This window comes from Aspergillus fijiensis (genome assembly GCF_003184825.1).
Source record: "Aspergillus fijiensis CBS 313.89 unplaced genomic scaffold BO72scaffold_24, whole genome shotgun sequence".
NCBI classification, from domain to species: domain Eukaryota; kingdom Fungi; phylum Ascomycota; class Eurotiomycetes; order Eurotiales; family Aspergillaceae; genus Aspergillus; species Aspergillus fijiensis.
In genome coordinates this window covers 386254-406158 of record NW_024469000.1, presented here as the reverse complement: position 1 = coordinate 406158, position 19905 = coordinate 386254, and the positions used below count along the sequence as shown (strand labels likewise).

At 54.9% G+C, this 19905-nt stretch overlaps 11 protein-coding genes across 11 annotated transcripts; 4 read left to right on the top strand and 7 right to left on the bottom strand.

The window, feature by feature from the left end:
• Positions 1 to 133: 133 nt before the first annotated feature.
• On the bottom strand, positions 134 to 1570 carry BO72DRAFT_468754 (uncharacterized protein; the record flags this gene model as incomplete). Its single annotated transcript, XM_040946923.1, has 4 exons — positions 134 to 537; positions 616 to 1230; positions 1329 to 1444; positions 1503 to 1570. 4 exons carry the CDS (start codon positions 1568 to 1570, stop codon positions 134 to 136), a joined length of 1203 nt encoding a protein of 400 aa, XP_040801195.1.
• Positions 1571 to 2070: 500 nt separating this feature from the next.
• On the bottom strand, positions 2071 to 2939 carry BO72DRAFT_114686 (mitochondrial 37S ribosomal protein uS14m). Its single transcript, XM_040938970.1, has 3 exons — positions 2760 to 2939; positions 2461 to 2632; positions 2071 to 2376 (listed from the first exon to the last, which is right to left on the bottom strand). Exons 1-3 carry the CDS (start codon positions 2864 to 2866, stop codon positions 2314 to 2316), a joined length of 342 nt encoding a protein of 113 aa, XP_040801194.1. The 5' UTR covers positions 2867 to 2939; the 3' UTR covers positions 2071 to 2313.
• A 242-nt stretch (positions 2940 to 3181) lies between these two features.
• Positions 3182 to 3662, bottom strand: BO72DRAFT_448252 (uncharacterized protein). The gene has a single exon (XM_040944753.1). The coding sequence runs from the start codon at positions 3411 to 3413 to the stop codon at positions 3201 to 3203; it is 213 nt and encodes a 70-aa protein (XP_040801193.1). The 5' UTR covers positions 3414 to 3662; the 3' UTR covers positions 3182 to 3200.
• On the bottom strand, positions 3607 to 4143 carry BO72DRAFT_496511 (F1F0 ATP synthase subunit i; the record flags this gene model as incomplete). Its single annotated transcript, XM_040948631.1, has 4 exons — positions 3607 to 3662; positions 3807 to 3857; positions 3971 to 4000; positions 4107 to 4143. 4 exons carry the CDS (start codon positions 4141 to 4143, stop codon positions 3607 to 3609), a joined length of 174 nt encoding a protein of 57 aa, XP_040801192.1.
• Positions 4144 to 4447: 304 nt separating this feature from the next.
• On the top strand, positions 4448 to 5042 carry BO72DRAFT_459034 (DASH complex subunit SPC19; the record flags this gene model as incomplete). Its single annotated transcript, XM_040946406.1, has 2 exons — positions 4448 to 4579; positions 4641 to 5042. The coding sequence occupies 2 exons, from the start codon at positions 4448 to 4450 to the stop codon at positions 5040 to 5042; spliced, it is 534 nt and encodes a 177-aa protein (XP_040801191.1).
• Positions 5043 to 5509: 467 nt separating this feature from the next.
• BO72DRAFT_448249 (tRNA methyltransferase RSM22) lies at positions 5510 to 8444 on the bottom strand. The gene has a single exon (XM_040944752.1). It carries the CDS (start codon positions 8358 to 8360, stop codon positions 5760 to 5762), a length of 2601 nt encoding a protein of 866 aa, XP_040801190.1. The 5' UTR covers positions 8361 to 8444; the 3' UTR covers positions 5510 to 5759.
• A 141-nt stretch (positions 8445 to 8585) lies between these two features.
• Positions 8586 to 10253, bottom strand: BO72DRAFT_448248 (uncharacterized protein). The gene is made up of 4 exons (XM_040944751.1): positions 9855 to 10253; positions 9572 to 9757; positions 9086 to 9391; positions 8586 to 9027 (listed from the first exon to the last, which is right to left on the bottom strand). The coding sequence occupies exons 1-4, from the start codon at positions 9918 to 9920 to the stop codon at positions 8647 to 8649; spliced, it is 939 nt and encodes a 312-aa protein (XP_040801189.1). The 5' UTR covers positions 9921 to 10253; the 3' UTR covers positions 8586 to 8646.
• A 408-nt stretch (positions 10254 to 10661) lies between these two features.
• BO72DRAFT_448246 (SUR7/PalI family protein) lies at positions 10662 to 12116 on the top strand. The gene is made up of 4 exons (XM_040944750.1): positions 10662 to 10831; positions 10919 to 11213; positions 11275 to 11457; positions 11554 to 12116. The coding sequence occupies exons 1-4, from the start codon at positions 10819 to 10821 to the stop codon at positions 11810 to 11812; spliced, it is 750 nt and encodes a 249-aa protein (XP_040801188.1). The 5' UTR covers positions 10662 to 10818; the 3' UTR covers positions 11813 to 12116.
• A 281-nt stretch (positions 12117 to 12397) lies between these two features.
• BO72DRAFT_527940 (ribosome-associated complex protein SSZ1) lies at positions 12398 to 14865 on the bottom strand. Its single transcript, XM_040950141.1, has 5 exons — positions 14636 to 14865; positions 14492 to 14528; positions 14283 to 14409; positions 13456 to 14227; positions 12398 to 13399 (listed from the first exon to the last, which is right to left on the bottom strand). Exons 1-5 carry the CDS (start codon positions 14723 to 14725, stop codon positions 12731 to 12733), a joined length of 1695 nt encoding a protein of 564 aa, XP_040801187.1. The 5' UTR covers positions 14726 to 14865; the 3' UTR covers positions 12398 to 12730.
• Positions 14866 to 15000: 135 nt separating this feature from the next.
• Positions 15001 to 16237, top strand: BO72DRAFT_448244 (exosome non-catalytic core subunit RRP40). The gene has a single exon (XM_040944749.1). The coding sequence runs from the start codon at positions 15302 to 15304 to the stop codon at positions 16145 to 16147; it is 846 nt and encodes a 281-aa protein (XP_040801186.1). The 5' UTR covers positions 15001 to 15301; the 3' UTR covers positions 16148 to 16237.
• Positions 16238 to 16680: 443 nt separating this feature from the next.
• BO72DRAFT_448243 (MYB DNA-binding domain protein) lies at positions 16681 to 19718 on the top strand. Its single transcript, XM_040944748.1, has one exon. It carries the CDS (start codon positions 17020 to 17022, stop codon positions 19552 to 19554), a length of 2535 nt encoding a protein of 844 aa, XP_040801185.1. The 5' UTR covers positions 16681 to 17019; the 3' UTR covers positions 19555 to 19718.
• Positions 19719 to 19905: the final 187 nt, after the last annotated feature.

Sequence of the window (19905 nt, the reverse complement as noted above, 5' to 3'; positions counted from 1 at the left end):
TCGCTTATGACTTAGTAGAGGTCCGGACTGACCATTGAAGCTATCTATGCTACAAGACAAGTACGTCAAGTTTAAGCAAGCGTGCTCGTCCACCGAAAAGGCTGGATCACAAGAACAAAGTAGACAGCTCAACCTAGAAGCGCCTTCCCTCTTCGTCTACCTCAGCATCCACCGCATCCTCCAGCTCATCACCGTCAACGTGCATAATCTCCAACCTCGCCTCTCCGTAAGCTGGGTCCGCAAAAGCCTGTTTCAGCCACCGCAGCGCATGTCTCCACGCCTTCGGCATGATACACTCCGAGTTCAATGCCTCGCCCGAAGCGTAGCAATTACACCCGCTATCAAGCATTGCCTCGACCGGGACCCCCAGCGGCTGATCCGACAGCAGATATCCACGGCAGCGTGACGCCACAAAGGCCGCGAAGGAGGTCGGATCCACCAGGGCGGCATTCTCGTAGTCGCTTCCAAACTCAACCCTGGCCATCTGAAGAGGATTGGCGAGACAGATCGCAGAGATGAATGGTCTCCAGGAGCTCCCTGTTCCATCGTACGTCAGTTTTGTCGCTTGAACCATCACCAGGAACGGACAACCAGTAAGATACGGTCAACACTCACAGTTCCTATTCAAGTACCGAAGCGCACCCAGTCCGCCCTCCGAGGCCCCCACAATACTGATTCGCGCATCCGGGCGCACCAGCCGACCCCGCGCGGACAGGATGTCCTCGAACACACGGTTGACATGTCTCTGCCAGTACTCGTGGCCGGGGATCTGGTTGCGGGGCGACATCTCGGGGGGCGGGTCCACGGCCGAGGCACGGGGCATGTGCTGCCAACGGACCAGCGTGATCGCTTGACCGGAGGCACAGTGCCAGACGAGTTGGCCGGTGTTGGCCAGCACCAGCGCGGTGTTGGGCATGTTTGTTGTTGAATCATCATTGTCACTGTCACCACTGCCACTATTGCTATCAGCCCGGCCCTGACGCAGCACGGCCCTCGCAAAGGACACGAGGGAGCCGGCGTCAACCCCGTCACAGCCAACGCTGCGGTAGGCCCAGATGCCCAGGTCCTGGATGGGCTCGCCGAACACCACGATGATGTGCGAGGCAGTGGACAGGTTCCTCGACACCATGATCGGGACATGGGCCTCCTTGGTTTTGGCACGGAGCGGGAGGTGGAGATTGACGAGGCCGAGGTCGCGCAGGCGGGAGCTGACGATCTTGCGGATGCATTCTTGGTGAACAAGCAAGACTGTTAGAGTAGAGAAGGGACAGAGCAGGGACAGAGCAGGAGTAGTCGAGGCTTTGGTGCAGATAGCTAGTCAGACCTACCGTTCATAGCTTCTCTCTGGACATCATTCCAGCGGCCATTGCGGTTGATCTTGTACTGGAATTCCTGTGTTGGGTCCGAGATCTTGCGGATCTGGTCCTGATCGGTCACGAAGTACCTGTATTCCTTTCTCAGCATGATGGGTACTCCATGATGGAATATGCCATGAGAGCTACCCCAGTTTTGTCAGGTCCGCTGGAAACACCGGGTCTGCGGGAAGATCTTCGCGGCGGTAGACGAACATCTTCAACAATGTGGGGTAGACGGAGCCAGTAGTCGTTATTGCTGTGAAGCAGAAGTGAGACAGGACAAGAAGCAAAGAGATAGAAGACAGTGGAAGAGAGGCGGCGGATTGGGGAAAGTTGATGCTGAGATGCAGCTTCCCGCTGTGAATCCAGAACTGAAGCTCCGTTTGCTGTGTGCACTGCAGTGAATGGGAAGGTGAGAGTCCGGTCAGTAGCAGCCTTGAAGCTGCTTCAGGCTGTGTCCTCTCGAGGAACGGAGCAGAACATCGTTCATGAAGATTCGGATTCTCTGCCAATAGTCCTGTTCTCATGTCTCATGCACACTAGAGCAAGCGGCAGAGGAAGAGCAGAGTGACCATGAAGTGAGAAATGCACTCCGGTGGTCTTCAGCTGCAAGACCCCAACGATGCTAGTACAGACAGACTCAACTCCGACAGCCATCAGATTCCAAGGTATTCGTCACCAGAGAGAAGCAAGCACATGCCCCCCAAAGTGCACCAAGTCTATCCACCCCCCTCAGCAGTCACGAATTCAACTTCCCATAAAGATCGCTGGTTTTATATTCTCGATCAATACCCATCATAACATATAGTACATCTCCTTCCCCAGGGAAGATCGGGAAGAAGGAACACACACAAAAAGAAACGCCATCAGGAAAGCACCGAACCAACCCAGAGAAGCTTGTCAAATGCACATAGAAACCGGGAGGGTGTCGCAGACGACCACACAAACAACACCAAGTCTACCAACTGGCCTTTCTCACGCCGGGAAGCTCGCCGGCCAACGCTTGTTCACGGAATTGGTACTGCCAGACGAGAAAAGTCCCTCCCGTTAGCTAACTCTATGCCTTCTGTCGAAATAAAAAAAAAGAGCGGGAAGGGGAGCTCACTCTTCCAAGTCGGAAGTCCCGGATGACGGATCGAGCGACACCACCCGCTACACAACGGTTCCTGATCTGGGTGGACCGGGTGTAAGCGTGCATCTGGGCCAGCTGCAATTGCGCCTGAGCACGGGCACGCTGGGGGAGAGTGGTGTTGCGGATCACATAGCGGAGAGCTTGACTGTACAGCGGGAGATGCATTAGCGATTGTTGATTTCCAGATCGGATTCAGAAGGGAAATGAGGGCGCAAGTCTAGCCTGACGAGGCCGGTCGGCGAGAGAGTAGTTAGTGCAGTAGGGCTTCATACCGTTCGACTTCGTTCGCCTCGAAGACTCTCCGCTTGGTGTGGTCACGGATGATCTTGCCGTTGATGAAGCCGCCGAGGTCGAGCTTCTTGTTCCTGAACATAGACATGGTGGGATTATTGTGCCGGGGGCAAGCGACTGGGGTTTCGAGGTCGGATTGGATCTGGGATTTGTTGAATGAGTTCCGATAACTACGGGAGTTTGGCCGGAGCGGCGAAAGTCACGGGATGGGGAAAATATGCCTTCCCGATCGAGTTTAGTGTACTATCACATTGACATTTGCGCTGCTCCGCAACATGCATATCGCAAGCTCGATGTATAACACGCTCTGATTTATAGCACAACTCCATTGGTTATATCAGGAAACATTGTGATATTGTTCATTGCGCAAGATATACTGAGGAGATCTAGTAGGCTAATTACAAAGGCCTGTCGACACACCTCTACTCACGAACTACGTATTGCGTGTACGATGTGCGGACAATGCCCAGCCGAGTATTGAATTCGAGACCAGAAACCACGATAGACCCGTGGCATGCTCCCTCACTGGCCCTGGCTAGCACCTTGGGCAGACAACGACGAAGCCCTCGCAAAGCACACTTGAGCTCGCACCCGGCGCACTCCAAATTCAAAAGCCCAAGCTTGAAAGAAAACATACTGATATTGATACAACAACTTGTCAATTCACCAATATGTCCTATGACGGTATCTCTTCTATATGCTTGTACAGGGCGTGAAAAAAGTGGCATGCAAACTCGACACCAATAACGGAATCATGCCCGCGCTCAAATCAACCCTTGATGACGTCCGCCATATCAGCTTTGTCTCTCCAGAAAGATAACAAAACGTCTAGTGCTTGGTGGCCTTGGCGTTGGGGTTGCGGGGGTCGTTCTTGAACTCGGCGGCTGTAGAGCAAAAGGATCGAATTAGTTATTGGGTCGGGTCGATGTGTGCGAGAGAAGCTATCGCGTCGGCGAAGTTTTCCTCTCCCCTCGGTAGATCACAGAGGAAGAAAGACGGTGTGAGGCGCGGCCCGGAAAGCAACTTACTGTTCATCAGGGCGTTCTGAAGGGAGTTGACGCCATAGAGGACGACGAGACCTGTAAGTGATTGCATGTTAAATCTGGGACCCATCACATTTCGTCGCGTCATTTCGGCTCTGCGCCGAAGGAAGCAGCGTTGCAAGTTGAAAGAATAGGTTATAAATGCATACCGGCAGCGAAGAAGGGGCCGAGGGGACCGGCTATAAATGCATCCCAAGTCAGTTTCAATTCCATTCTTTACTACTCATGCCACCACGATGGGGGAACACCCCGGGCAAGAGCACTCGGGATCGAGCAGAAACTCACCAACGGGGGTGGGGAACTTCTTTCCGAGGAGAGACATGGTGAAGCAAGTTGTGTGGAAGCGAGGTGCTGGATGTGGAGAGAGAGGATAGGGAAGAAGCAGCAGCTGGTGAGGTAGAAGGAGAGCGAGGCGGAACGAGGGAGGTTGCGGATGCAACGAGGTTTGTCCGGAGGTCCGAGACCCAAAGGGGGATAGTTTCCCCGCCGCTTTTGTCCCCTCCGCTCCGGACTCCCGACAATGTAAACAGTGCCCCGGCACGGCACTACAATCGATAACAACATCCAGACACTATATCTGCATCTGCACATTGATCATACAATCACCCAAGAATCAGTCACAAAACATGGCAGAACACCTCCAACTCTCCGTCTCCTCCCTGCAATCCTCCCTCCAACTTCTCGACTCCTCCATCTCCACCCTCGACGCCGGAGTCAGCGACTTTCCCCGCCTCTCCAAGGTCCTCCAAACCACCCGAGTACGTATCGCACCACCTGTCCCCAAAACAAACCCCATCAAACCACTAACTTGGAGGCCAGCACTTCGAACTCCTCCCCGAACCCACCCTCCGCGAAGCGCAGCAATCCCTCCTCGACGAAATCACCCCCAGCATCGCCCACCTCCTCGAACTCGCCACCAACCACGTCGAGAAGCTCTCGCGGCGCGAGCAGGGGCTCCGCGCGAAGTGCGACCTGCAGCAGGGGCGGCTGTACTCTAACGAGGAGCGGCAGCAGCAGAAGCGACAGCTGGCCAACAAACCCAACCCCAAACCCAGAGCCGGTGCTGCGGCGGCGGCGGCGGCAGCCAGCAAGGCGGCCAAGGCGGCCGAGCTCCGGCGACTGATTCAGAAGAAAGAGCGTCTGCAGTACGCGGTGGAGCGACTGGAGTTGCAGGGGAAGCAGCGGGAACGGCAGCTGCGGAAGAGTATGGCTTTCCAGTGAAGTTCGCGGGCTGGCGGAGATGATCTTTTCGGGGAAACAGAAATGAAGGGGTGGAAGGAAGCGGGTTATGCCTGAATCTCTCGAGCAAATTCGGTCCGCGGGGCTGGGCATGAACAGACTCGACTCGTGTCCTGGGCTCGCTTGAGTTGCGAGTTTGGGGTGGCAGAATTGTTACCATCAGGACACTTTGTGGCTGATCAATCTAGTATCATTCAAGGTCCAATGGGTGTCTAGCCTCCCTACTCCCCCCGCGGCGGATCCGTCTTGCTCGTGTCGTGGGGATGTCACAACATTTCCTGACACAAATTACAAGACCTGATGGACGGTGCCAAGTCAACAATCCAGTACGCTGGACTCACGCCTGGCCTGCAGGCGTGCACTTCACCCAGAGTGTCACACACAAAGACGAGTCCAATGGGAAACGAAGCCAAACGAAACAAAACACTAATGACCAAGATATGGAAGTGGAGAAAATGCCTTTTGAGTGAAGAGCTCTCAACTAAGATAGCTAATATCCATACAATAACCACATATCATACATGAAAATTTACAGAATCTATGCCAAATGTGCTCCAGAGCCCGTAGTAAATAATGTCCGCAGCCCGGCAGCAGAATCCTCCTTAGAACAATACGCCGCCAACCATGATGAAACGAAAAAAAAAATCCCAATCAAAAAACCCCGAACATCTTGAACAACACCCTTTTCTGACCGCCTGCCTACGAGTCCGCAGGCTTCAACTGACTGTAATGTTGGCGCACCTTTTTCTTATCCTGATGCTTCTTCCAGCTGGGGATCTTCTCTCCCTTCTTGCGCTTGGGAATGAGCAGTTCCGGTTTGCGATCCTGCGCCGCAGCATCGGCTTCCTCCTCCTCCTGGGCGTCCTTGGCCGCCTCGCGGGCCGCGGCGCGCGCTTCCAGGCGGTCCTTCTTGCTCAGCCCGTGTTTCGTGCCCAGCTTGACCTTGCGCTCGATCTGCGTCTTCGACCCCAGCGCCCACAGGTCGCCCCATTGCGACTTGCGCACGTCCCGGTACGCCTGCCGGCTGAAGGAGCGGGGGACGGTCCAGCGCTCGATCTGCGCATCCGGGGTGCAGATGTCGAAGGTGACGTGGCCGCGGCGCTTCAGCGGCGGGTAGACGATGCGCGGCAGGGTCAGCGGCTCGAACTGCGCCTCCTGCTCCGCCAGCCTCTGCTGCTCCTCCTCGGTCATGGCCGCCCGCGTCTGCGGGTCCGGGAACAGGTGCTCGTATCCCTTGGCGGCGTGAAACTTGGCCACGCGGTCCTGCTTGAAGCCCTTCTCTTCGCGGAGATCGACCCCGCGCTGCACCGCGAGGTAGCTGAATCGCAGGTCCTCGTGGTTGTGCGTCTTGGCGTCGATGATGCGCTGCAGGAAGGGGGGCCGGATGTATCGCTGCTTGAAGTGGCACCAGTCGCCGCGCCCAACGGTGTGGCCGGGAACACGGTACATGGGACACTGGGCGTGGTTGGTGCAAGGCGCAATGATCATGCCGGGTTCCTTGTCGAGGTCAAGTTCCTCCTCCGCATCCTCTTCCGAAGCGATTTCTTCGTCGGAGGTCTTGAGGTCGGTGTTGCGGATGACGCGCTTGAGCAGCATATCACGGGCTCCAGCGATGGCCTCGAACCCCCGCTGGTGGCCCTTCTCAAGCAGAATAAGGATACCACCGTTGGGATTGACCAGCTGCCAAAGATTCTTGACATGCTCCTTTCGCAGATACTCCTCGTCGATCGGGTGAATGGAGTGCGGGGCGATAACGATGTCGAACTGTTTCCGCTTCGGGGCCCGGTCGTCGTCTAGCGTCGCATTTTCGCGAAGGTGAACGTAGTCAGGAAGTCGAGGAAGGAAGGTCGTGTTATGCAGCAATGCAGAAGCGCGAGCACGAAGACTATTAGATCCTACCACGACCGTCGACTTGCCGATTGGGATTTCGGAGAAAGGGCGCTCTGGATCCATGACCTCCCACTCTGCACGCATAATCTCCCGCCACGCAATGATACCAGCACCTCCAGCACTGGCATCAAGCACACTCGGGCCTTCTTCCTTGGTCATCAAACCTCGCAGCCAGTCTGTCCCCAGTCGCTTGCGTACCTCAACCAGGACACTCAGCACACTCGCATAGAAGCCAGGGTACATGGCCGCAAGGTAAGCATTAGATTCCATCTCGGACATGTGACGCTGCGAAGCCTCCAGAGGGCTCGGTAGTTGAGGGGCTTGAACGGATCTGGGGGGAGTCGTAACGGACAAAGGAAGGTATTGGCCCTTGAAGACACGGCGAGCGGTCTCCTGGAGGTGCTTATTTGAGAAATCCGACAGGATCATCGAGATGGGCTTCACCAACGTGTCATTTGGCAAAAAGACCGTGCTGGGATTCGTGCCAGATCTGCCCAGCTCAGTGGTCGGGTGGAATCGGGGGTTATCGTTACCATCGGGCACAGCCTCGTCCTGGAACTGCTCGAGCATGACCTCTCCGCCGAGCTGCTCGGCGATCTCGCGCGTGCGCCGCATGGCGTCTGTTTCCGGCACCTCCGGTCCAGCCTCCATGTCGTAAACCACTGGTACGTCATCCTCCTCCGGTTCGAGCTCGAGCTCGAGTTCTTCCTCAACCATCTCAACCTCTTCCCAACCCCCTTGTCCGTCTTCACGGTATAGTTGATCGGCGGCGGGGTCTTGTTCTTCTTCCAATCCCTCAGCGAGCTCGAGGTCAGGTTGAATGCTGTCAAGGTCGCGGTAGATCGGTTCACCGTAGAGTCTGGTGTATAATTCGGTCTCGCGGGCATTCAAGTAATCGGGGGGCAGGTATTCCCGAAACTCCTGTCTCGCCATCCGCACCCGTCCCTCCAGTGTCTCCTGGTCTCGGTGACCGATGGTCTGACTGAATGCGTGCTCATATTCCAAGCCGTCGAGGCTAAGAGCCTGATCGAAGTCGTCGAGCAAGTCCAGTTCCTCCATGATATCGGCCATGGCGGCTTCATTTTGGTTGATCTCATCGATCAGGGCGTAGACGGCATCCTTCCGCTCCGCATGTGTAGCATCCGGCACGGCGGGCGTTGCAGAGGAGGAAGAGTACCTCGACCCAATCGTCCACTGTCCAGGTCGAACTTCTGTCGATGCTCGCGGGAGCTTATTGGTATTCGAGGTCGAAGAGAGACTTCTCCTTGTGGTCGTAGTCCGGGACCGCCCGTTCACGAAGCTTGCCGCTCCGCGGCGGAGTTGTTGCGTGCTGAACTGCGACGTTCTGTTGACTGCAGCGCGCAGCAGCCCCTGAGGCGTCGCCCGTGTCGCCGGAGATCTGGACAGCATCCTCACCAGTCCGCGACTCTATCCGCAACGTTGGAAAGTGAAGTACAGAAGGATGTACCTGCGCAGAAATTTGTTGGCTTGCCACCCTGCCTGCAACTTTGTAGCTCGGAAAACTTGTGCCAAGACGCTGCAAATTGCTTATCTCTGATTGGCAGATGGCAAAGGGATCTTCCTTACGTAAGCCATCTAGACCGGAGCACCTGTAACAACTCGAAGCCCTGTAAGGCCCTGTAAGGTGGCAAGATATAGACGGAAATGATTAATTCTTGCTTACACAACTGTAAAACTAGGAGTCACTATCTGTATCTTCGTTACCCATAAGCACCTTCAGAGCCGAGATCCATTTCTGGACCTCGTGCTCCAGGGCAGTCAACTTGGCCATGACGGCCATCAAGCTCGGGTCCTGACTTTCTACGCGGACTTTTTCTTTCACCTTTACTTCGTCTCCCTTCCAGGTGAAGACATCGCCGGCTTCGTCATGAGGCCGATGACGGGTGCCAAAGAGCCGGTCCCTGATGTTGAACCCGGTGAGCGAGATGTCAGAGGCGAACGCTGTGGGCGTATGGGTTGGTGTGCTGGATTCCAGAGTTCGCAGGTGTAAGACCAGCGCGGAATCAGCAATAGTGAGATGGAAAGAAAGACAGGGTGGCAGCGGAGGGTCAAACATCTTCAGAGGTCTACATCAGTCCTCAACTCCAGTGAAGCGCAAAACAATCATCACTCACGTTCTCTGCCGCACTAGCCTCCCACCATTTCTGTTTGACCTTGTCGCTCTCACCCTTGAGCATCTGCCGTGCCTCGGTGATGGTCTCACGCAGGAGATGCAACTGACTGAAGATGAAGCCAGCGTTGAGTGGGTCGCCCGTCCATGTACTAACATCTACAATGTCCAAGCTCTGGTTGACCAGATTCTTTACGGAGACCAGCTGATCAAGCACAAGCTCCGGAGCCTCAGAGGCATTGGACAGGCATAAGCGGGTGTTGGCTGACCCGCGTGCTGAGGCTAGAGAACTTAGACGAAGTTGAATATCCTATCATGTCAGGCACGATCAGTAAATTTTAATTCCCGAGGGTGCATGTAGATTGCAGCAAGCAAGGTGTGATGGTGGTGGTGATGATGATGATGCAGGGGTGTCGATCGATGGGCAGAAAAAATAAAGTTATCACATCAACCATCGAAGAAGAACCGAAAATTGGGAAAGATGACATACACCTTTGACGATTTGCGTCCCAACCCGGGTTACGTAGCCTTTCACATTTTCGGACCGAAGGGACGACAGCACTAAGGTTGAGCCCGGCTCTTTGGGAGCCAGCAAAGCAGCACAATCATGCAAACCTTCCCTAAGCGAGACGAGTGAATCTTGCAGGGAGCGTAATAGCCACTCTAGTTCCTTGGCCTATTGTGCAGGTCAATGGGTAAGCAATCAATGAGTTGGACCAAGCTCTTTATGTCGTATAGTGGTAAGTTAAGATAAGCACCGGGTAGGGGCATACCAACGTGGATTCCACTTCCTGTTCCAGGCGTGCTGGGGGAAGGGGTGGGTAAGCCCAAGTGGCCATAGTGTGATCCGTCTGACAGCTAAAATTCCACAAATGTTCTAGGGGCCTAGGTTTCCGGAGGATCGGATGTGCTTAGGGTTCTAGGAGTGGCATATGGCGTAGACGCAGTCTTTCGATATGAACTAGGGGGTGGGGGGATAGTATGAGTAGAGAGGGTCAGGCAGCAGAATTCAACTCTGGGCCTCGAAAGGGACGATGATGCAGTACGTAGTAGACAGAAGAAAATTTCCGCACTAGCTTGCCAGACGATCCACGTCGAGAGGAGTCGGGTACCCAACTCAATTGGGGGTGGGTGGTGCAACGTTCACGTTTCTGTTCTGTGGGTGGTTGTAGAGGTGAAGTTGCAGCACTCAAGCTCGACGATCGAGAGAGCATCGAACGTCATGAAGGACCGAAGAGGTGAAGTCTAGACTACCCGATCTGGACTAGTGCAGCACTAGAGTTTAGACTAGCCGAGGCCAGTTAGCGGGGCCTGCTGCAACGATGACGTCGATAGTACCGTCACTCTTCCGTTTCTACTCGAATGAAATGAACTAAACTATGGCTGTGAGACTGAAAGGACTTTTCATCAGTGCCTGCGAATGAACCACCCCCGATGATGATGCATCCTCATGATTATATCACTACCCCCTGGGTCGACCCTCCCCCGGACACTTCGGATATTATAATACCAGAACTCTTCTCTTCAGACCCTGACTGACCCTCTCTCCCTTATACTTCCCCCATTTCTTCCTCCCTACGCTTCATCTCCTCCCATCAGTCCTCCAAGCCCATAAATCACTCAGGTATACCATCAAGCGCATACCGTTGCATATCAGAGCCTAGGAAAAGAACTCACCATCCCGGACCCAAGCCCGAAGGCGCATAAGAAAAAAAGAAAATCATACACAGTATCACGATGGTGCTCAGCAGTAAGCCCACCCACCTACCTTCCCAGCCCTATGATCCACTTCTATACTATAGCGCATGGGCTAACATTCCGCGTCCCTATCCTCCAGGAGTGGCATTGGGCTTTCTCGGCCTCTTCTTCACAGCGGGAGCCCTCCTGCTCATGTTCCTGACTCTCCTGGGCGGCGCGACCAACACCCGACCCTTGAACGAGATCTACTTCCTGCAGGTCGACACAAGCAACATCCCGGGGGCACCCTCGCTGTCTCGCTGGACGTTCTGGCAGCTATGCGCGGTGGTCAATGGCAAGAGCCAATGCGGCTCGTCTCACCCGGACTACCCCTTCGACCCCCCCAGCTCTCGTAACTTCGACACCACCACCAACATCCCCGCTGCCTTCATCGGGTAAGTCACTTGACTTCACCCCGCTTCTGTACTTAGAACCACAACTGATTCCCATCTCCAGAACGAACCACTACTTCCTCACCTCGCGGTTCTCCTTCCCCTTCCTCCTGATCGCCCTCTTCTTCGGCGTCATCTCCCTCCTCACCGGCTTCCTGGCCATGTGCACGCGCATCGGCAGCTACCTGTCCTCGCTGATGGCCTGGATCGCCCTGATCTTCCAGATCATCTCCACCTGCCTGATCACGTAAGTTCTGCCCTGCCAACCAGGCCAGACCAAACCAAACACTTCTGGCAAACCAGAACCCTAGAAATCAACGGAAATTAACGATTAAACCCGCAGTGCCGTCTACGTCCAGGGCCGGAACAAGTTCAACGCCAACAACCAAACCGCCCGGCTGGGAGTCAAGGCCTTCGCCTTCATGTGGACCGCGGTCGCCTGTCTCTTCCTCGCCTGCCTGGCCTACTGCATGGGCGGCGCGACGGGCCGCAAGGACCGGGGCCGGGGCTACAGCGGCCGCGAGCACCGCCGGAAGGGGTTCTTCTCGTCCGCTCGCTCCAACAGCTTGAGGAGTAACAAGGAGACTACTGCTACGGTTTAAACTCCCACAGAGAAAGAAAGAGACTTCCCAATTCGCACTGGTCTTTGGTTGTTGCTGTTGTCCGTACGAGACGAAGAAAGTAACGGGCACGGCGTTTGTTCATCGATCAGGTGCAAAGAGAGAGGTTTACTGTTTCTGACTCCCGATCGATCTACATACCTCGCTGGAGAGGGTGGGGTTAACCACCGTGGCTGAGGAAGCTCCGTTTGATAATGCTTATACCCACCCTCCCTTCTGAATAGTCTCACGCCTATTCCGCAGCCTATATGAATTTCGTTGATGTCTTATTCCCTGATGCTATGTTGTGCTGCACACCCACGCACATTCTACTGTTCTGACTGTATACCATCGTTCATGATCTGGTGGCTCGTTAATCTTAATCTATCCTGTTGGGGATCTGCTTGAGCTTTAGTCGGTTGTTACTTTGTTTGCCGACCTGTACTGTGTACCCTGTATGCCTTGTTCGCTTACTGTTGTTACACTGTATTTACATTTAGTAATTGTAATATAGCTCGTTTGAAGAAAAAGTACTCAAAGACTCAGGAGCATAATTATAGACTACTACAAATTGTAAAGATGGTAATACGCAAGACAAGAGAAGTATCCGCAAAATCTATCATTCTCTATTCCGCGTCATTGCAGTTCTCTATATATACTTTTCAGAAGCCTTCATGAATACATTTGTCGTCAAAAAGTCATGGCCAAGCAGAACACAGAATTAGGTGCCTCTTTCCGATTGAAAACTGAATGATGTCTTGAGACGTGGTTCGTAAGCTTCTGCGGAAGAGAAACCAGGAAAAAAGGAAGTTGGGTAATATCCGGCAGTAGAAACCAAGCAAGTGAGATTCTAAATCGATTCATGCAAAAGATGCAACATAAATATTTTGGTAGCAGATTCATAACTCAGAGGCGGGTAATCTAGGCCTTGGGAGCCTCGACAGCACCGCGGACGGCGCTTTGGCCGCCGACCTCCCGAGCGGTGATCTGCAGGCCAAGGTCGGCATCGACGTGGATCATGAGCTCAACCTTGCTGCCGGCCTTGACGCCCTTGACGGCGAGCTCGGCAATGGGCTTCTCCGTCTTCCAGACGATCTCACGGATCTCCTCCTCCTCCTCATCGGAGTCGGAGAAGTCGGAGTCATCCTCGTCAGCCTCAGCCTTCTCTTCCTTGGGCTTGGGCTCGGGCTTGGTGACCTTGATCTCGCGGACACCCTCGCAGACGCGGATCAGAACGTCACCTCCCTCCTTGGGAGCAGAGAACTGAGCGGTACGGCGAGCGGGGAGAGCAGTCTCGACGTGGAGGAGGGCCTGGAAGTCAACGGCATCGCCGGAGGTGACCTCAACACCGATGGCGTTCTGGAGGTGGGGAGTGGCAGTGACCATGGGGTGGATCGACTGCTCAATGTCCTCCTTGTCGAACTCCTGGATGAGGGAAGCCTGGATGGCAGCACCGCGGGGAGCAAGCTCAGAGGGGTTGATGGCAGCGGTGAAGGTGGAAGGAGCGAGAATGGTGGTCTTCTCGGAGAAGATGTTGCGGGCCAACTGGGCAATCTTGGGGGTGTGGGAAGTACCACCAGCGAAGATGACCTAAATTATCAAAATTAGATGGATTGAGCTGGTTTCAAGAGGGCGGATCCACAAACCTCATCAATGTCCAGAACGTCCAGGCCAGCCTTCTTGACGACCTGCTCGATCAGGGCAGTGAACTGAGCGAAGACCTTGCCGGAGAGGAGCTCATAACGAGTGCGGTTGATGGTGGAACCATAGTCGATTCCATCAGCAAGACTCTCGATGCTCAGGGTAGCGTTGGTACCCAGACTCAAAGCGCGCTTGGTAGCCTCACCCTCAAGCTTGAGCTTGGCCAAGCCACGAGCGTTCTCGCGGGGGTCGGTCTTGTGCTTCTTGATGAACTCCTTGGCGAAGTGGTCGATGACGATCTTGTCCAAGGTGGCACCACCCAGCTCGTAGTCGTGGGCAGTGGCCAAGATGGTGTACATACCGCCACGGCAAGCAATGACGGTAGCATCGGAGCGAGTGCCACCAAGATCGGCGACAACGGTAAGCTTGTCAGTCACGACAGCCTCGGGGCGAGCATCGTAGGCCAGAGCAGCAGCAACGGGCTCGTGGATGAGCTGGAGAACCTCAAGACCAGCAGCGTTGGCAGAGGCGATCAAGGCCTCACGCTGGGCATCATTGAAGTCGGTGGGAACGGTGATGACGGCAGCGTTGACCTCCTTACCGAGATAATCGGAGGCGGACTGCTTAAGACGGCGCAGATGACGGGTGGCAATCTCGGAGACGGTAACAGTGCTGGGGGTCTCGCTGGTGGTATCGCGGATCGAGAAAGCAACAGTGTCATCGTGCTGCTGGGGGTGGGCGGAGTTGTGGCAGGGAGTAGCGTCTATCGACTTGAAGCTAGAATCCTTGTCAACATTTCGATCTCCTTCGAATGGGAAGTGGGAGCAATTACTCCTTGCCAAGGTAGTCTCTGAAGTATGCAACAGTGTTCTGAGAGTTGCGGATAAGCTGGTTCTTGGCCTGAGCACCGTGGTACTCCTCGCCTTCAATGTAGGAAAGAACGGTAGGGATTTGACGGTCTATATGCTGGTAAGTTCACAGTCTTTGGGAGCAATGCGCCACCGGGACTGGTGAGCGAAAATGGGTGGAGTTGAAACTGACCTCCCTCCTCGTTGGCAATAACCTCAGCCTTGCCCTCCTACATGACAATGATATTAGCATGACTCTCGATTGAACTGCACGCGTGTGCATTGTTTAATTTGTTGAATAGATGAAATGTCAGATAGTTCGAAGACAGGTACGTACAGGGTTGAGGCGGGCAATAGAGCTGGAAGAGTTGCCAAAGGAGATACCAATGGCGAATCTCTCGGCAGCGCCGTTAGTTTCGGAGCTCATCTTGTGATATGTGTGTGAGAAATGGGGAAGGGAAACAAGAGAAAGGAAAATGAGCAACGATCCCAAGGGAAAACGGAAATGGGAGAAAGAGAGGACGGAGGAAGAAGAGGGAACAATTATTGAGGCTGTTCCCGCCGCGCTTTCCTTCGCCCCGAGGAAAAAAATTTTGGCTCGTTTGCAATTGGCGGGCAGATGTGGCTAGTGCTTATCGATAATAGATGTGGCGGTGCGACCGCCACTTTCACTCTCAGAGAGGATCAACATAAGCCCAAGGCTGGTATTGAGTTAACTTTCAAGATTCGAAGTCAATAAAATAGGCTAGAACACTTTCAAGATTCATAGCTCGAGATTCTAACACCCGAAGTCAATTCATCGGTTAGTTGCATAGCAGCCTTGCCCAGACTGGAGGGAGATACGCCGTATCACGTGAAGATAAACACTGCAGACGATAAGCTCACGGGGCGATTTGCGCTTCCTTTTTCCTTTGCATGCGATCAGCCAAACTTCTTTCATCATAATACTCCTCCATCTCCACCCCGCAGCTGCATTGACCTGCGAGGCAAACATATACGCATCATGTCTTCACCACTAGTTCTCCTGCCCGGCGATGAGATCCCATCCGAGTACCTCCCCTCCACCAGCTCCGCACCGTTGAGGCTGGGCGCCGGCCTCCGTTTGCTCTCGCAAGCGCACCGACCGACCACGAGCAACAACTCAACCTCCTCCCCCAGCCATGTCCTGACCGCCACGCAGGCCGGAATTCTCTCCACAGACAACAAGCGCAACGCCGTATCAATCCTCTCCTCGCCGCGCCGCCGGTACGTGCCCACGGCCAACGATCTGGTGATAGCGCAGATCCACCACTCCAGCCCCGACTACTTCCACTGCATGATCACGCCGCAGGCGCCCCATGCGGTTCTGGGGCAGCTCTCGTTCGAGGGCGCCACGAAGAAGACCCGGCCCATGCTGAAGCAGGGCGATCTGGTGTACGCGCGGGTGCTGTCCGTTGGGCTCGGCGCGGGGGCGGAGGTCGAGCTGGCCTGCGTGAATCCGGCGACGGGCAGAGCGGAACCCGGCGGTCTAGGGCCCCTGAACGGCGGGATGGTGTTTGATATTTCCACGGGGATGGCGGCTCGGTTGATGCGGGCGAGCTCGTCGACGGACGAGCAGCAGGAGGGGGTGGCCGGGTTGGTGGTGCTGGATGAACTGGGCAAGAAGCTCGAGAAGGCCGGCGGGTTCGAGATCGCCATTGGCAGGAATGGCAAGGTGTGGGTGGACTGCTCCAACTCCGGGGATGTTGCTGTCAAGGCGACGGTAGCAATTGGCCGATGCTTGACTACGATCGATGAGCATGACTTAAATCCCGCAGACCAGAAGAAGTTGGTGTCGAGGGTGTTGCGCGAGCTGAAGATTGAAGTGTAAACTAGAATCTCTGGGTTACTGGGTTATATGTCTGTGTTACGATAGATTTGATGACATCCTATTTTCCTAATTTCCTATTACTCTTTAATTATCATTTTCTACCGCTTGTGGTACATTACAGTAAACAGTGATATCCAATGGTGGTATCCCACTGCGGTGCGGGAATGGATTGAAGGCATGGGTTGACCGCCAGAGCAGAAGTAAAGCGCGAAAAAATGGTGGTGAAGAAGCGGACCGCGTAAAAAATTGGCGCCCGCCCACCTCGCTCGCTGCTGGAGGAGAGAGTGAAAAAAAAAAATAAAAAACTTCACCTCCGGAAATTTCCCTTCCATTCTTGGGAGAAAATCATTGACACCCACCTCTCTTAACTACTCTAATATGCCTGTTCCCCTTGCCCCTCCTTCATCCCTGTTGTTAATTGTCTGATCTCATTCACCGCCCTTCAAGACCCCTTTCGAAGCTTCAGTTAAAGCTTTCGTCACAAATTGCCAACTGGTTAGCTTTTTTTCCGTGCTCCCTTCCCCTCCAGTCAGTGTCTCTCCCTTCTATCTATAAAAACAAACGATGGGTCTCTCATCTTCCCAGCCTGCGCCTGAGACTACAAACGGGCTCAACGAGGGTATGTACCTGCTCTTGAATGGACTGGATCGATTCAACATGTGCATAACACCTCACGCGCTCCGTCACTGTTACTCAGTAGCTCAATACAAAAGAGAGAAAAAAAAGCCTTAACCCCCCCAAACTGAAACCTGACTGACATGATTTCCCCCCAATGAACAGTAGACACCATTGAGATCTCTTCGAGTTCTCCTCCGTCCCCCCCGTCCGTGCTCAATCAAGCCAAGCAACTTCTGCAATCGGACGCCGATGAGATGATGGCGTCTGCCAAGCGCAAGAGAAACAGCACGGCCTTGAATGCCACCACCCCCAATGCCGGAGGGAGAGTCGGCTTCGTACCTCAGACCCCTCGAACACCTCTCACAAACTCATCTACCCACCCCGCGAAGCGCAAGAAGGTTGGGGGCGGCGAGTCATCAAAGAAAAAGAATAAGAAGCAGCAGCAGCAACAACAAGAACGCGAGGAATCGCAAGAGCTTCCGTACATCAGCAGCCCGGTTTCCACCAAGCGGACCTCCACGACGATCGCGACCAATGGCCACCACCACAATCACCATGATGCGGCTCCGGTGTCAGGGACCCCCGAACCCGAGATCCCGATCGATCCAGCCCTGCGAGGCGAGCCCGTCGCCATCCAGAAACCCCAGGACCACGACCACGAGATGCAAGATGCCGACCAGACCGAAGCCTCGACCCCCGGGACTGGGACTCAAGGAGATGTGACCGGCGCATCATCGGAGCCCAACGCCCCCTCGGTCCGGCCGAAGAAGGGTCGCCGCCCTCAAGAGAAGGAGAACGAGAGCAACAGCAGCCAGACCACCAGCGGGAAGACGGGCTTCTTTTCACCCGACGAAATCCAGAAGCTGGAGGCCTTCAAGCTGGACTTCTGCACCAGCAACGGCGTGGAGGCGGACACGTTCGACATGATGGTGCAGCACTCCGTCCGGGACGGGCAGGAACAGTGGCCGGTGCACACTGACATCATCACGAAGACGGAGTTCTGGCAGAAAATCTACGAAACCATCCCGGACCGGGACAAGAGATCCGTCTACCGATTCATGCGCCGCCATTTCCAGTGCTCCTCCCAGAAGCCCCACCACTGGACCCACGAGCAGGACGAGGAGCTCATCTCGCTGCACAGGCTACACGGCGCCAAGTGGGCGTACATTGCGAAGATGATTGGCCGCAGCGACGACGATGTCGTCCAGCGGTGGAAGAACCGGCTGCAGCATCGCCGCACGATGAACCGCGGTCCCTGGTCGGAGCAGGAGGTGCAAGCCATGATGGATGTTCTGCAAGAGGTCTGGCATACCATGAAAGCTACTGGGGTCGATGTTGGCCAGGATGTTTACGAGTTGGACGAGGTCTACATCGCTTGGGGAGTGGTCAGCGACAAGATGAACAACTGCCGTTCTCGCCAGCAGTGCGCGGACAAGTGGCGGAAGCTCAGGGCCAAGGTCTTGAACCAGCGCAGTAAGGAAAACCCCGATGCGTTTCATGACTCGGCGGTTGTGAAAAAGTCAGATGGCAGCCGCCGGAGCAAGTCACGGGCCGTGAGTACCCCTCAGCAAAAGCCTAATACGAAGTTCAAGAGCCAGGAGTTCGTGGAGTCGGAGGTGGAGGAGTCGGAGGAAGAGGAAAACGAGGAACAAGAGGAAGAAGAAGAGGACGAAGAAGAGGACGAAGAAGAGGAGGAGCAAGAGGAGGAGGAAGACGAATCAGCCGAGCCAGAAGTTCCCATCAAGTATGAACGGCACTCAATGGAACTGGATGATGCACACGTGTCACCACCATTGAAACAGCCCACTGGGGCTATACGTCATATCACGAACACCGACTCGCGTGAGGATTCCGCTGCCACTGAAAGTGACGATGATTTAGTCGATCGGACCATCAAGCCGGAGCGCAGACAACATTCCTCTCCGGAGTCAGAGGGGGAGGAGGAAGAGGAGGAAGAGGACGAGTCGCCTAGCCCTGACTCCAAACGGGATGTCAAGCCCAACCTTCGCGACGAAGAGGTCGAGAGCGAAAGCGGGAGCGACAGCGACGGCGACGAGAGCGAAGAGGAGGACTATTCCACTCCACCCAGTGGGCAGAAATCCGCCAACCTCAAAGTCACCTCCCCGAGAACCGTCACCAAGTCATCCCAACAACGGCATCAAGGAAGCACCATCAAGCCCCGAAGCCCCGTAGCGGTGGCCATTAAATCCAGAAAGTCGCCGTCCCCAACTGCCTCCGCCTCTTCATCCGAGGACGAAGAAGAAGGAGAAGAAGATGATGATGATGAGGAAGAGGAATCCGGACGCAGCGACAGCGAAACAAGCAGCACCGGCGGCGACTGGCCCGCCAAACCCGCCACCACCAGCCCTAACGCCCGCAAACCCTCCACCAAGACCAACTCCTCACCCAACACTACCGCCAAGCGCACCACCACCACGAAACCCCCCAAACCCGAACCCGAGTCCGAATCCGAGCCCGCCTCCTCCTCCTCCTCCGAAGAAGAAGACTCCCCCGCCCCCAAGCAAGAACTCCCAAGGCCCTCCATCCCCACGCGCCCCTCCTTCGGCTCCAGCTCCCAACCCACCCGACCCCCAAGCCAACGCCTCAGCATCAAGGAACTCCGCGACGCCAGCCTCAGCAAGGCGAACAGCAAACTCAAGGCCCCCAAGCCCAGCACGCTGAGCGGCATAATGTCCGACGCGAAGTCGCGGGCCAAATCCGATTCATCCGATGATGACGACGATGAATCCTCATCCTCAGACTCGGATGCGGATGCGGATTCCGAGTAAAAAGTTCGGTTCGTTTTGCGTGGTGTGTTTGTGGTCTTGAGTCGGGCGTGCTGGGGTGATTGTATTTCTTTCTCGGGTTAAAATGTATTTCGGGGATGGTGGGAGGGAGGAAGTGCCTGTCCCGGCCGGGTAGGGGAGGGGGAGAAAGGGGAAGATGAAGATGGAGATGACGTTCCATTGAGTTGAATAATTTGTTAGTTGCCATAGTTTATGAATTTGAGATGGATGGAGTATGGCACATGCTATCAATGTCCATGGTGTTTTCGTACGATTGCTTATGTAGTGGGGGATGGTAGAATGTGCTGGGTAAATGGTGATCTAGCTTGTTTGCTAGCTAGTTGGGACATGTAC

Coding starts and splice junctions, on each gene's coding strand:
- BO72DRAFT_114686 (XM_040938970.1), bottom strand. CDS start 2,866: ATGTCTATGTTCAGGAACAAGAAGCTCGACCTCGGCGGCTTCATCAAC. Junction 2,633..2,759: donor GAGGCGAACGAAGTCGAACG/GTATGAAGCCCT, acceptor CCCGCTGTACAG/TCAAGCTCTCCGCTATGTGA. Junction 2,377..2,460: donor GGGACTTCCGACTTGGAAGA/GTGAGCTCCCCT, acceptor CTCGTCTGGCAG/TACCAATTCCGTGAACAAGC.
- BO72DRAFT_448252 (XM_040944753.1), bottom strand. CDS start 3,413: ATGTTTTCTTTCAAGCTTGGGCTTTTGAATTTGGAGTGCGCCGGGTGC.
- BO72DRAFT_448249 (XM_040944752.1), bottom strand. CDS start 8,360: ATGCTGTCCAGATCTCCGGCGACACGGGCGACGCCTCAGGGGCTGCTG.
- BO72DRAFT_448248 (XM_040944751.1), bottom strand. CDS start 9,920: ATGGCCACTTGGGCTTACCCACCCCTTCCCCCAGCACGCCTGGAACAG. Junction 9,758..9,854: donor AGGAAGTGGAATCCACGTTG/GTATGCCCCTAC, acceptor CCTGCACAATAG/GCCAAGGAACTAGAGTGGCT. Junction 9,392..9,571: donor GGACGCAAATCGTCAAAGGT/GTATGTCATCTT, acceptor CTGACATGATAG/GATATTCAACTTCGTCTAAG.
- BO72DRAFT_448246 (XM_040944750.1), top strand. Junction 11,214..11,274: donor ATCCCCGCTGCCTTCATCGG/GTAAGTCACTTG, acceptor TCCCATCTCCAG/AACGAACCACTACTTCCTCA. Junction 11,458..11,553: donor ATCTCCACCTGCCTGATCAC/GTAAGTTCTGCC, acceptor TTAAACCCGCAG/TGCCGTCTACGTCCAGGGCC.
- BO72DRAFT_527940 (XM_040950141.1), bottom strand. CDS start 14,725: ATGAGCTCCGAAACTAACGGCGCTGCCGAGAGATTCGCCATTGGTATC. Junction 14,529..14,635: donor CTATTGCCCGCCTCAACCCT/GTACGTACCTGT, acceptor ATTGTCATGTAG/GAGGGCAAGGCTGAGGTTAT. Junction 13,400..13,455: donor ACGTTCTGGACATTGATGAG/GTTTGTGGATCC, acceptor TTGATAATTTAG/GTCATCTTCGCTGGTGGTAC.
- BO72DRAFT_448244 (XM_040944749.1), top strand. CDS start 15,302: ATGTCTTCACCACTAGTTCTCCTGCCCGGCGATGAGATCCCATCCGAG.
- BO72DRAFT_448243 (XM_040944748.1), top strand. CDS start 17,020: ATGATGGCGTCTGCCAAGCGCAAGAGAAACAGCACGGCCTTGAATGCC.